At 42.6% G+C, this 13,205-nt stretch overlaps 3 protein-coding genes across 4 annotated transcripts in view; 2 read left to right on the forward strand and 1 right to left on the reverse strand.

Annotated features, from left to right (window-relative positions):
• The first annotated feature begins 1,374 nt into the window (after window positions 1-1,374).
• LOC140370331 (cell division cycle protein 20 homolog) lies at window positions 1,375-5,333 on the forward strand. The gene is given in 8 exon segments (XM_072457443.1): window positions 1,375-1,383; window positions 1,496-1,636; window positions 1,705-1,799; window positions 1,887-1,961; window positions 4,678-4,843; window positions 4,916-5,041; window positions 5,121-5,238; window positions 5,302-5,333. Coding segments are annotated over 8 exon segments (762 nt in total).
• A 588-nt stretch (window positions 5,334-5,921) lies between these two features.
• Window positions 5,922-9,062, forward strand: lamtor3 (late endosomal/lysosomal adaptor, MAPK and MTOR activator 3). 2 transcript variants are annotated; one of them, XM_072457190.1, is made up of 7 exons: window positions 5,922-5,964; window positions 6,190-6,218; window positions 6,723-6,757; window positions 6,865-6,923; window positions 7,072-7,205; window positions 8,026-8,089; window positions 8,831-9,062. In XM_072457190.1, exons 2-7 carry the CDS (start codon window positions 6,210-6,212, stop codon window positions 8,902-8,904), a joined length of 375 nt encoding a protein of 124 aa, XP_072313291.1. In that variant the 5' UTR covers window positions 5,922-5,964; window positions 6,190-6,209; the 3' UTR covers window positions 8,905-9,062. The 2 variants fall into 2 exon arrangements, with proteins under 2 accessions (XP_072313291.1, XP_072313292.1); XM_072457191.1 differs by having other exon boundaries at window positions 5,948-6,005.
• Window positions 9,063-9,626: 564 nt separating this feature from the next.
• Window positions 9,627-13,205, reverse strand: part of dapp1 (dual adaptor of phosphotyrosine and 3-phosphoinositides) — a 13,872-nt gene continuing 10,293 nt past the window's right edge. Inside the window, exons 8-9 of the mRNA XM_072457187.1 lie at window positions 11,277-11,364; window positions 9,627-9,726 (exon numbers count right to left, since the gene is read on the reverse strand). Coding sequence (XP_072313288.1) covers window positions 9,703-9,726; window positions 11,277-11,364 — 112 coding nt within the window. The 3' untranslated portion in view covers window positions 9,627-9,702. The remainder of the gene's footprint in view (window positions 9,727-11,276; window positions 11,365-13,205) is intronic.

The following is a 13,205-nucleotide window of genomic DNA, read 5'->3' on the forward strand; positions in this document are numbered from 1 at the left end:
TTAAGAAATAAAAGAAGAGTGCAAAGAAAATCCTTTCAGTCGTATGCACAGCTAAACAAAACTGTTTTAGTTTATATTTGAACATTGTCAGAGTAGAAGCCTGTCTCACATCTTCAGGAAGACTTTAGCTGCATAAAACTGAAACGCAGATTCTACATGTTTAGTCCTGACTCTGGCACCAGCAGGAGGCCGGTCCATGTTTAGTCCTGACTCTGGCACCAGCAGGAGGCCGGTCCATGTTTAGTCCTGACTCTGGCACCAGCAGGAGGCCGGTCCATGTTTAGTCCTGACTCTGGCACCAGCAGGAGGCCGGTCCATGTTTAGTCCTCACTCTGGGCACCAGCAGGAGGCTGGTCCATGTTTAGTCCTGAATCTGGCACCAGCAGGAGGCCGGTCCATGTGTAGTCCTGACTCTAGCACCAGCAGGAGGCCGGTCCATGTTTAGTCCTGACTCTGGCACCAGCAGGAGGCCGGTCCCTGAGGTCCTCAGAGTCCAAGATGGTTCATATGGCACTAACATATCCGACGTGTACTTTGGTGCTAGGCCATGGAGAGACTTGTACACGAGTAGAGCTGGTTCTGGTCAGGACCCGAGCAGCAGCGTTCTGGATGTACTGCATACACGTTTTTTTTAATTAGCAATGTTTACACTCTTTTCACAATCATGTAAATATACATTCTTGTGACTTTCTAAAGGTGCTTCTAACTCTTTGCTTGTATCAGGAAATGATGTGACCAATGAACAAACTGAGGATGTTCAGTGGCGTTAAACCAGCTTAAGCAAGTGAAAACCTTAGAGAAAACCTGCCCCAAGATACACTCAATTATATAAGCGAGCCAGCAGCCTGTGCGTAATTGCAGGAACGTGCTAAAAAGCAGAGCTTACATAACAAGTAACACACAAGTTGACCTAATGTCTGCACGAGGCGACATACTTTAAAGATATATTGCTTACTTGTGGAAGGGCACTTGACATGTCACAGCAGCAGCAGGAGGAGGAGGAGTCTAGGAGCAGCTCATCTTTGGTCAGGTCTATAAGGCCTGTCCAGATGACACTGTAGCTGTAGGAGGGGATTAGGCCAAAGCTCCACTTCCATGTGGGATGATGCCTACGGAGAAAGTGCAGCGAGTCTAAGGGAGAAAGAGAGGAAAGCATTAAAGAAGAGCATGATGGCATTTGAAATAAGCAATGCATATTTCAAATGGCCACGACCATCAAATTTATAAGGGGAACACACGAAGAAGGGGCTGGAGGACACTGACCGCACAATAAAACAAATACCAGATATGTTGAATATAAAAGAAAAATAATAATAGATAATAGATACATATCCTCAACACCTGACAAAGTCTTGGATGCTCCTGAGATCCCTAATGATTTTTGTAAGTAAAGTCTCAAACTTTATTTAATTTGTTGATACACTTTATCAACTTGTTATTATCTACATTCCAGATCTAAATCTTATTGACTGGAGCAGTCGAAACATGCTTGCAGTGGGACTACCTGTGGGATGCAAATAACGGAGATGTAATTCTCCTAATGAAGCTTGAGAACGAGGAGGATTATATCTGTTCTCTGTCCTGGACCAAGGAGGGAAACTATCTTGCTATTGGTACAAGTGATTGCAAAGTTCAGGTACATGCAATTATACTCTTAAACACAATAAATGTTGTTCAGGAATTAATTACCTTTTTGTGCTGTAGTTGTGGGATGTTGAGAACCAGCAAAGACTTCGCAGCATGGCAGGCCATACAGCCAGAGTCACTAGCCTATGTTGGAATGACCATATTCTTTCAAGGTATTACCTTGGTAAATGTACTACCCTTCTTCCCCGTTTAACATCTGAACCTAAACTATGCACTTTTTATTATCACTTTTGTTATAGTGGCTCTAGATCAGGACACATCCACCATCATGACGTGTGAATGGCACAACACCACAGGTTCACTCTGTCCACTCCATATGAGCGATCATAGCTGTGTTTTATTTGAATTGAACTTTTCTCCTGAGCCTGTGCCCTCAAACACAAGGTCTCAGAGGCGCATTATCACTGCAAATACAGCCATCCAATTTTCTGCAATGTTTGATCTTCATTTGTTTATGAATTGTCTTGATGTGGACAGTTTAATTCATTCCTTTAACAGCCACTGTGTATCCATTTTAGATCAGGTGGCACCTGTCAAATCCACCCTGTCATCACAGAAAAAAGCTTGTCCTTGGATAAATGAAGATATCCTAAACCTAAAGAGACTATGTCGGAAAACTGAGCGTCTGTGGAAAACCTCCAGTCTTGAGGTCCATAGGTTACACCTCAGAGATCTTGTGTCATCTTACAATGAAATGATGGAAAGTTCCAGATCTGATTACTTCCGTCAGCTAATAACATCCAACAAGAAAAACCCCAAAGTGTTCTTTGACACTATAAATTCTATTGTTTGTCCTTCAGCTGCAGTGACTCCTGTTTCCTGCAAAGCTGACAGCAATGAACTCCTCAGGTTCTTTATCGATAAGATCAAGATGATCAAAGACCAAATCCCACTCCCATTGTCTGATAAACCTGTTTCTGTGGAGCCTGTTTCCCAAAACTGGTCTTCTTTTAAGCCTGTCACTCTAGAAGACATCTCAGCTCTGGTGACCAAGATGAAACCCTCCTCTTGTACATCAGATGCCCTTCCCTGCAGGCTCTTCCTCAAAGTGTTTGATGTTATTGGCCCCTGGGTTACCAAAATGGTAAATCTCTCTCTTTCTACTGGTGTGTTTCCTGGTCCATTTAAACATGCCATAGTTGAGCCTTTACTGAAAAAAACAAACTTGGACCCGACAGACCCCAAAAGTTTCAGACCCATATCAAAGCTCCCGTTCATGTCCAAGATCCTAGAGAAGGTGGTCTCTGAACAATTGTCAGATTTCCTTGATCAGTCAAACATTCACGACTCTTTTCAATCTGGTTTCCGCAAACATCATTCTACGGAAACCACATTGTTGAAAGTGTCCATTATGATGTCTGCTGATTCTGGGAAATGCACGGTTTTAGTTCTGTTGGATCTGTCTGCAGCCTTTGACACTGTCGACCATCATATCCTGTTGAATAGACTGAGGGACCTGATTGGACTATCGGGGTCAGTTCTTCATTGGTTTTCCTCATATTTATCCGGTCGGAGCTTTAGTGTTGCTGCAAACCAAATAATGTCTGATTCAGCTGATCTGTTGTGTGGAGTTCCTCAGGGCTCCGTTTTGGGTCCCGTCCTATTTCTGCTTTATATAATTCCCCTGGGAATGATCATTAAAGAGTTTAGTGATGTGTCCTATCACCTGTTCGCTGACGATATTCAGCTCTATTGCTCTTTTAAACCTTCTGAGATCCAGAAGCTGAACTCCTTGGTCAGTTGTTTAGTGCAAATTAAACAATGGCTGAGTCAAAACTCCTTGCAGCTAAATGCTGACAAAACAGAAACTCTGATTATTGCCCCTGATGATGTCATTCCAGGGATAAACCAGTACTTGGGTGTTTTAGGTCAGACTGCAAAACCTAATCTTAGAAACTTGGGTGTTGTCTTTGACAAAGACATGTCTTTAAGATAAGATAAGATAAGATAAGATAAGATATTCCTTTATTGTCCCACATGGGGAAATTTCATTGGTGCAACGCAGGTAGATACAGAGGTAGATACAGAAGAACAGATCACTTATAGGAAGTCTGAAAAACACTTTCAGTAGAAGATCTCCTATAAATAAACAAAAACTCCCATAGACAAATAAATAAATAAATACCATTGCATGTGATCCCGACAGTAATTGCACATGAATATGTGTCACGACAGCACATAGATTGCACATGGATTTCACAGTAATTGCACATGAATTCCAACAGCAATTGCACATATGACAGAATTGCACATCAGTATTAGGTTAGGTCAGTATTGCGACGGGATAACGTGACAATCTCCGGGTAAGACGACTGTTCTCCGTCTTTAGAGCACCACTCCAAGCTGTTGACGAGGAACTGTTTCTTTCAGTTGAGGAAAATCTCTAAGCTCAGGAAAATGGTGTCTCAAAATGACCTGGAAGTTATAATTCATGCCTTTGTGTCTTCACGTTTAGACTATTGTAACAGTTTGTTTTCCTGTCTTAACAAGAAGGAACTCTCTCGTCTGCAGCTGGTCCAGAACTCTGCAGCGAGGATCTTAACCCGCACAAATAGAAGGGCCCACATTTCACCCATTCTTAAAGCCCTTCACTGGCTGCCGGTCTCCTACCGGATACAGTTTAAAATTCTTGTTTTAACTTTTAGAGCTTTAAATGGTCAGGTCCTATTGTACATTATCGATCTGATAAAACTGTACGCTCCCTCTCGCTCATTAAGGTCCTTGGATCAGAAACTGTTGCTGGTTCCTTGCACCCGTTTTCGGACCAGAGGAGACCGATCCTTCCAGGCTGTTGCCCCCAAACTCTGGAACGATCTTCCGCTCTCCCTACGGTCACTGGACTCAGTTACTGCTTTTAAGGATCAGCTTAAAACCTTTTTATTTAGTCAAGCCTTTTAAATGCACTTGTTTTACGGACTGATTTTATTGTATAGTGTTGTATATGTATTGTTCACTGTAAGTAAAACTGTGTTTTGTGAAGCACTTTGTGACTCTGTCTGTGAAAGGTGCTATATAAATAAATTTACTTACTCATTCACAAGAAGTATGTGGGCTTAAGTGGTCACCTGATGGCAGATACCTGGCCAGCGGCGGCAATGACAATTTAGTGTGTGTGTGGCCCTGCGTCTCAGACGGTGGTCTCGGCAATGAGAACCAGCCTGTTCGCTGTTGGAGTGAACACCAAGGAGCAGTGAAGGTCTGCTACTTTTTCTTTCTTTTTTAGTCTTTGTTAAAACTATTATATCAAATCTGTCATTTATTTTTGTAGGCCTTAGCTTGGTGTCCATGGCAATCAAATATCCTTGCATCTGGAGGTGGCACAAGTGACAGACACATACGCATCTGGAGCGTTAACAGTGGCTCTTGCATTAGTTCTATAGACTCTCAGTCACAAGTAAGGCTTATGCTGGCAGTAAATCTAACGTACAAATGTTGCGAGAAAAAGTGCTCAAATTCAATGTTTTTCTTTTCAGGTTTCTTCGCTTGTATTTGCACCAAACTATAAAGAATTGGTTTCTGCTCATGGATATGCCCACAACAATGTCGTTATCTGGAAGTACCCTTCATTTACGAAGGTGGCAGAGCTCAATGGTGAGTCATTTTTAAGAAAGTAACTTATTGTCTTAAAAATTTACTTTTTTTTTTCATTTTTAGGACATGGGGACAGAATTCTAAGTGTCCACTGACGGTGTGTGAGGTCAGAGGCCGACTGACGTCACCAGACAGCAATTTATGGACCTACGCTTGATCGCTTCACCTATCAGGGGCGTTTAAGCAGTGGCAGGGGCCCGCCTGCAGGCTATCCTGCCACAAAATTAAATAAAAAATACAAAATTATTGGTAAATGAGTATGGGAACAAAACACTACAGTTTGTCTAAAATAAATACTTGTTTGCAGTTCTAGATGGATTTCAACAGGCCCAGAAGTGGATAGGGTTGAGTACCTTAAAAATTTAAATACCAGAGCTTTTTCTTATAGGTTGAGTAATATTCATTTGAAGTAACGGCCTTCTTACTACTATACACATCTCTGCATATTGGCAAGGGTAACAAAATGGTACAGTTGTTACCTGTAACCACCTGTAATTCATCATATTGAGTTAAAAGGGTTATAAAATGCAACATTACAGTTCTTGTACATCCCTAGATGCGTTTAGAAGCAAAGTCCTCTCTCAGATGATTTATGGGTAATAAATAAGACACTGCAGCTTGAGTTTATCCAGCAGGGGGCGCCGTGACCTCCCCCTCTGGAGCGTGAACATACGTCACCACGTCACGCGCACGCGGACTGTCATGTGATCTGTGCTGTCTTCACTGGTAAGTGGGCACTGCTGTTGTCAAAAGTGTGTGTTTAAAGTGTAAATACTCATCTAATGCAACATGTATTCACTTCAAATAATCTCTGGAATACTATTTTTGTTTAAAACTGACCACTACTGCTAAATGTAGTTAATTTATTAATAAAGGGATCGTGCTGTGACTAGAAGTGCTAACATTGCTTCATTGCTAATGCTAATGTTTTTCTGGTTCTCTGTGGCCCAGATCGTTCCCACTCTGCTGCCATGGCCGATGTGAGTATGCCCCGCTGCACTGTCCCATCACAGGAGCTGTCATTGTCCCATCACAGGAGCTGCCATTGTCCGTGAGGATGTAAAAGAGAGATAGCTTTGGAGATCAGAGAAACAAGTTCACATTCACACTTTCTTTTCTATGACAAATTAAAAGATCGACGTACACTTGGAATACATTTACTACTGTTAATGGTGTGGCCTTCAGTTTTGTTTTGTTTTCCATTTAATTTGGCCCACATTATCCTTCTGAAGTACTTCCACCATTATAACCCTTGTTAAGTATGTTCAAACTTACATATTTTTTAACCCATTTTTATTCCTGCACTTATGTTACTAATAAAAAAAAAGTAAATTGACAAAGAAAAATTAGAGCTTTGAATTGCAAACACAATCTGGCCCAGAATGTCACATAAATCTCCACCTTTTATATTTAGAGCTTTGAAAAATATGTATAATCTCCACAAAGACAGGACAGGTCACTTATACATTTTTGTCTCATTTTAGGATTTTAAAAGATTCCTGTACAAACAGCTGCTGAGGTAAATATGTCTTTCACATATCTTTCCCATATCTAAATACTTCACATTGCGATCTCAGAAGTAGTTTGACTGATAAGTTGAGTAATTTGACTGTGTTTTGTTGACAGTGTTGATGGTCTTCATGCCATTGTGGTGACAGACAGAGATGGTGTCCCTGTTATCAAAGGTAACCAGCACCAGGAAAGCCACGTAGTAAATGCAGTTGTTCTTGCAGTTTATTTTGGTGCTATACACATTCACACAACTTCCTGAGTTTGCTCATTTGTTCTCAACCATGAGTAGTTGAACATGGATTTGTTGTTTGGTTTGTGCAGTTGCGAATGACAATGCCCCCGTCCATGCCCTGAGACCGGGTTTCCTGTCCACCTTCGCTCTGGCCACAGACCAAGGCAGCAAGCTGGGCCTGTCCAAGAACAAGAGCATCATCTGCTACTACAACACTTACCAGGTACACACCATACTTTTAATCACTTTAGCTCAACAATCCTGCAATTTGTTTAAATTATACACTGGACGCCACATGAGATTCGATTTATTTGGTGCGCAACACTGGTATTGAACCAACAGAGTGCCATATTGTGCATAACACTTGTACAGCACTTTTCATGATACTGAGACTAAAAGGAATATGTGGATATTTGTTGTGAGTATACCGATAACCATAGTCAGACAAGTGTGAAATGTCTGAAAAATGAATCACAAAAGTGCAAAAATATCACTTTATACCCTCATTCGTCCAGGAGTGTTCCATTGATTTCCCCCCTACACTTTATACCCTTTTTAGAAAGTTTACAACATTTTTATTTTTTAACATTCAATCTAAATTTCAATGTCTTGTTCACCTCTAACGCAAAGACACTTAATTTAATTGGATGTATGTTTTGTTATATTATCTTAAAATTATTGGTTTTCATTCATTTTCAAAAATAAATCTCTTGATAATATATATTCATTGAACACATTATTTTTATTTGCAGTGTTTTTTACAATTCCTTTAACTCAAAACTATTACCAAACCTCCTTTACAAAACGACAAGTTAAAGTGTCAAATGCATTTCCCTTTTAACGGTGTAGCTTCTGTAATTGGTTTTCACACACGCCCTGCCAATTGTTGCACTCGACTGTGAAGTGAACAAACCAGCTCAAACTGGAAGTAATTCATTCATGAAGTCATTGGTTTGTACATACGGTTCTTGTTGTTCTGTTACGCACTAATCTAGTTCTGATAATGTTTAATTGACCCATTGTGTGTTTTTCCGCCTCCACAGATCGTACAGTTCAACCGTTTGCCGCTGGTCATCAGTTTCATCGCGAGCAGTAACGCCAACACAGGTGAGAGTCGTTAGCAGAGTCGTTAGCAGAGTCGTTAGCAGAGTCGTTAGCAGAGTCGTTAGCAGAGTCGTTAGCAGAGTCGTTAGCAGAGCCGTTAGCAGAGAAGCTTCATTCACATTCTCACTTGGGTTAGCAGAGCCGTTAGCAGAGCCGTTAGCAGAGAAGCTTCATTCACATTCTCACTTGGGTTAGCAGAGCCGTTAGCAGAGTCGTTAGCAGAGAAGCTTCATTCACATTCTCACTTGGGTTAGCAGAGCCGTTAGCAGAGCCGTTAGCAGAGCCGTTAGCAGAGCCGTTAGCAGAGAAGCTTCATTCACATTCTCACTTGGGTTAGCAGAGCCGTTAGCAGAGCCGTTAGCAGAGAAGCTTCATTCACATTCTCACTTGGGTTAGCAGAGCCGTTAGCAGAGCCGTTAGCAGAGAAGCTTCATTCACATTTTCACTTGGGTTAGCAGAGCCGTTAGCAGAGAAGCTTCATTCACATTCTCACTTGGGTTAGCAGAGCCGTTAGCAGAGAAGCTTCATTCACATTCTCACTTGGGTTAGCAGAGCCGTTAGCAGAGCCGTTAGCAGAGAAGCTTCATTCACATTCTCACTTGGGTTAGCAGAGCCGTTAGCAGAGAAGCTTCATTCACATTTTCACTTGGGTTAGCAGAGCCGTTAGCAGAGAAGCTTCATTCACATTCTCACTTGGAGATCAAATTTGAAAATGATTAAAACACTTTTTTCTTTTGCTCGTAGGTCTGATCATGAGTCTGGAGAAGGAACTTGCCCCACTAATAGATGATCTGAGGCAGGTGGTGGAGGTCACATGATCCCCAAACGCTCTCTCATTGGTTGATTTTAAATGCTTCAAGTAACTGGTGGTAGTGTACCGTCTACTATTGTACTCTTCTTCATACGGTCTATAAACCGGATTAGGGACTTCCAAGACAAATAAAATGTTTTCTATGCTTTGTGTAAATATAATAAAGGTGAAAAATTGCACATAAACCGGATCTTATGTTTCGTAAACATTCATCATTGTTAAGAATTGGCCAGCATGACAAGGGGAAGTCAGAAACACACTTTTTAGTTAAAAACACATTTTACAACAGATCTAATCACATCTTTCATACTTCAAATACAAGAGTTAATGCTTCATGTCAGCAGCAGAGCGCGTCTTCAAACAGGTACACACAAATTCCCCTGTGTATAGTTTAATAAATAATGTTATGCAGTAGGTAAAAATAAACATTTATATTAAACCATATAATGCTTTTACCTCAACATTATTTTTATTGATTGAAGCATGTTTGAGTAGTTCCGTTTCACTCATCCCCTAGCTCCACCCACTGCTCTGTATTTACTTGCCATTATTTAAAATAAATCCGACTCCAGGACATACATGTACATGCAGTTTTGAACAGGAAGTCAATGATGCTTCTACACTGATTGTCCAAAAAAGGGTCACACGTTCTAATATCTAACAACATGTCAAATAATGCTCTCCTTTGGATATAGATTAACAATTTATACAATTAATACCTGAAGCATAACATGTCTTCTCTTAAGTTCTGAAAATGAAAGTAAACGGATGTGGAGGTTTCCGTGGTTTCTTCCGTGGGCGTGGGTCATCTGCCTTTTCTTATCTGTGACTGAAAAACAGAATATTTACAAAATGTAGCTCGTTCAAACAAATCAAAAGCTTTTTGAAATGCTCTCTTCAGTGGTTGTCCCCTGTACACTCTCCCCCTGTACACTCGCCCCTGTACACTCGCCCCCTGTACACTCTCCCCCTGTACACTCGCCCCCTGTGCACTCGCCCCCTGTGCACTCGCCCCTGTACACTCGCCCCTGTACACTCGCCCCCTGTACACTCGCCCCCTGTGCACTCGCCCCCTGTGCACTCTCCCCCTGTGCACTCTCCCCCTGTGCACTCTCCCCCTGTGCACTCTCCCCCTGCGCACTCGCCCCCTGCGCACTCGCCCCCTGCACACTCGCCCCCTGCACACTCGCCCCCTGCACACTCGCCCCCTGTACACTCTCCCCCTGTACACTCGCCCCCTGTACACTCGCCCCCTGTACACTCTCCCCCTGTACACTCGCCCCCTGTACACTCGCCCCCTGTACACTCGCCCCCTGCACACTCGCCCCCTGCACACTCGCCCCCTGCACACTCGCCCCCTGCACACTCGCCCCCTGTACATTCGCCCCTGTACACTCGCCCCCTGTACACTCGCCCCCTGTACACTCGCCCCCTGTACACTCTCCCCCTGTACACTCTCCCCCTGTACACTCGCCCCCTGTACACTCGCCCCCTGTACACTCGCCCCCTGTACACTCGCGCCCTGTACACTCGCGCCCTGTACACTCGCCCCTGTACACTCGCCCCCTGTACACTCGCGCCCTGTACACTCGCCCCCTGTACACTCGCCCCTGTACACTCGCCCCCTGTACACTCGCCCCTGTACACTCGCCCCCTGTACACTCGCCCCTGTACACTCGCCCCCTGTACACTCGCCCCCTGTACACTCGCCCCTGTACACTCGCCCCCTGTACACTCGCCCCTGTACACTCGCCCCCTGTACACTCGCCCCTGTACACTCGCCCCCTGTACACTCGCCCCCTGTACACTCGCCCCTGTACACTCGCCCCCTGTACACTCGCCCCTGTACACTCGCCCCCTGTACACTCGCCCCTGTACACTCGCCCCCTGTACACTCGCCCCTGTACACTCGCCCCCTGTACACTCGCCCCCTGTACACTCGCCCCTGTACACTCGCCCCCTGTACACTCGCCCCCTGTACACTTGCCCCTGTACACTCGCCCCCTGTACACTCGCCCCTGTACACTCGCCCCCTGTACACTCGCCCCCTGTACACTCGCCCCTGTACACTCGCCCCCTGTACACTCGCCCCCTGTACACTCGCCCCCTGTACACTCGCCCCTGTACACTCGCCCCCTGTACACTCGCCCCCTGTACACTTGCCCTGTACACTCGCCCCCTGTACACTCGCCCCTGTACACTCGCCCCTGTACACTCGCCCCCTGTACACTTGCCCCTGTACACTCGCCCCCTGTACACTCGCCCCCTGTACACTTGCCCCCTGTACACTCGCCCCTGTACACTCGCCCCCTGTACACTTGCCCCTGTACACTCGCCCCCTGTACAACTCTTTTCATATGAACAGTTTGTTTCACTCACCAGTTTCCACTTGAGTATTTTGAGCCACTCGTCAGCTTCTACACCGGTCTTTGCACATAAATAAAACGTCCTCTCAGGAAACACCAAGCTGGAACATACAGATGGATTTCATTTAGATATTAAATAATATGTTTATTAGGCCCCAGCAAGAAATTTGAAACACCATGTACATTGTATTCATAAATACCAGATATGGCAGACACACTCTAAACATTAAAGCCAACAAAAAATATTTGCGCCGTGTCATATTTTGTCTCATGTGGGCGTGGCCAATCCATCGCCAATGACAAATAATTATTTGTGAATGACGCGAGATAGGACCTGTCTAACAACAGGACAGATCTGTGACATTGTGACCCAAACACAAGTGTTACTATGGGGAGAATAATTATACTAAAAATGCAATATGTGATTGAAAAAGTCAATCAGACTTATGCCCTATTTTGTACAGTTTTCCCCATAAGATCGTAAACATCCCTGTGGCAGTCGCATATATCATCACGATGGGTAGAAAAAGAATGACCTTTACACAGGTTACTCAAGGTTACTCCTTTGTTGTTTTGCCCCCTTCTGCCCAAAGGATCACAAACATCTCCCATTATAATCCTATTGGAGCAAAGCATGTTTTACCGACCTAATATTTTAACAAACTCTTAAATCAAATCAAATTTATTTATAAAGCGCAATTCATACAAACTGCAATTCAAAGTGCAATTACTGTCGTACTCACATGCAATAGTGTCACATTCATGTGCATATAACTGATGAAAATGGAGTGTTTATTTTACCATTATTATTAGTATTATTAGTATTATAATGTCTTACGCTAGCTATTTTTATTTTATATTTGTATTTTTATCTTTATCTTTATTTATTTTTCCCTTCCATTCCTTATTAGGAAATGAGAGGTTTTTGTCTATTGGAGTTTTTTGTTTATAAGAGTTTTGTTTATAAGAGATCTTCTATTAAGAGGATTCCTAATTGAAACTATTAAACTCTATTAAACTTCCTAATAAGTTATCTGTCCTTTTCCTCTGTATCTACTGCGTTGCAACAATGAAATTTCCCCATGTGTGGACTATAAAGGATTATCTTATCTTATCTTTACAGTGTTTAAAACACAATTAATAAATAAATAAATAAAAACACAATGCAATTTATAAAAATGTAAAACAATGTACGTCAGAGTAAAATAAGGAAGAAAAATAATGTAGTATTTTAAAATATTAAAAACCAGGTCAAATGATGTCAGTAAATCCCAGAGTTTTACCAAATTAAGCTCAGTCCACACCATTTTAAGAGATGGAACATTGTATATCATTGCAGGTTTTTAAACAATCTTTACATTTTTTTACATAGAGTTCTGGGTTTTTCTTTCTTGGAAAACACCTCAGATGCACACAAACGCCCCAATCTCTCTAAAAATGTCATTTTTATTTCTCTTTCTGACATTTTCTATCCAATTCTGAAGCAGTCAGTTTTTGGATACAGTTTGCAGCTTTAATTATATTTAGTCTTACATTTGAAAAGAGAACCCATATCTAGTGATGTAACCAAAATGTGGTCATTGTGGGAGGAATGTTACAAAATATGTGTCTCTGTGTTACAAAATCTGCATTTCACATCCACAGTTAGTTTAATTAATAATAACCTAATGATTGAAGTTCAGCCAAGTCAATAAATCTGGTTCAGCTACATTTGTAAAAGTGGAAGATTTTCTTTTTTGGCAGGCATATGTGCTATCCACCCCACCACGAGCGGTTATGGGTCATTTCATTATGAGGAAAATATGTTTAAACACAGCTGTCACAAACAACTCGTCCCTCCCCCATTTCCTTCTCTCTTAAACTTCCTCATTTCCAAACTCAGAGTCACGCTTGACGGGGAAAGTACAGTTTTAAACAACAGCTGCCACCTGCTCACATCACT

The sequence above is a fragment of the Eucyclogobius newberryi genome, unplaced genomic scaffold (assembly GCF_026437365.1).
Source record: "Eucyclogobius newberryi isolate DKJ021-1_F unplaced genomic scaffold, fEucNew1.0.hap1 SCAF_21, whole genome shotgun sequence".
NCBI lineage: Eukaryota > Metazoa > Chordata > Actinopteri > Gobiiformes > Gobiidae > Eucyclogobius > Eucyclogobius newberryi.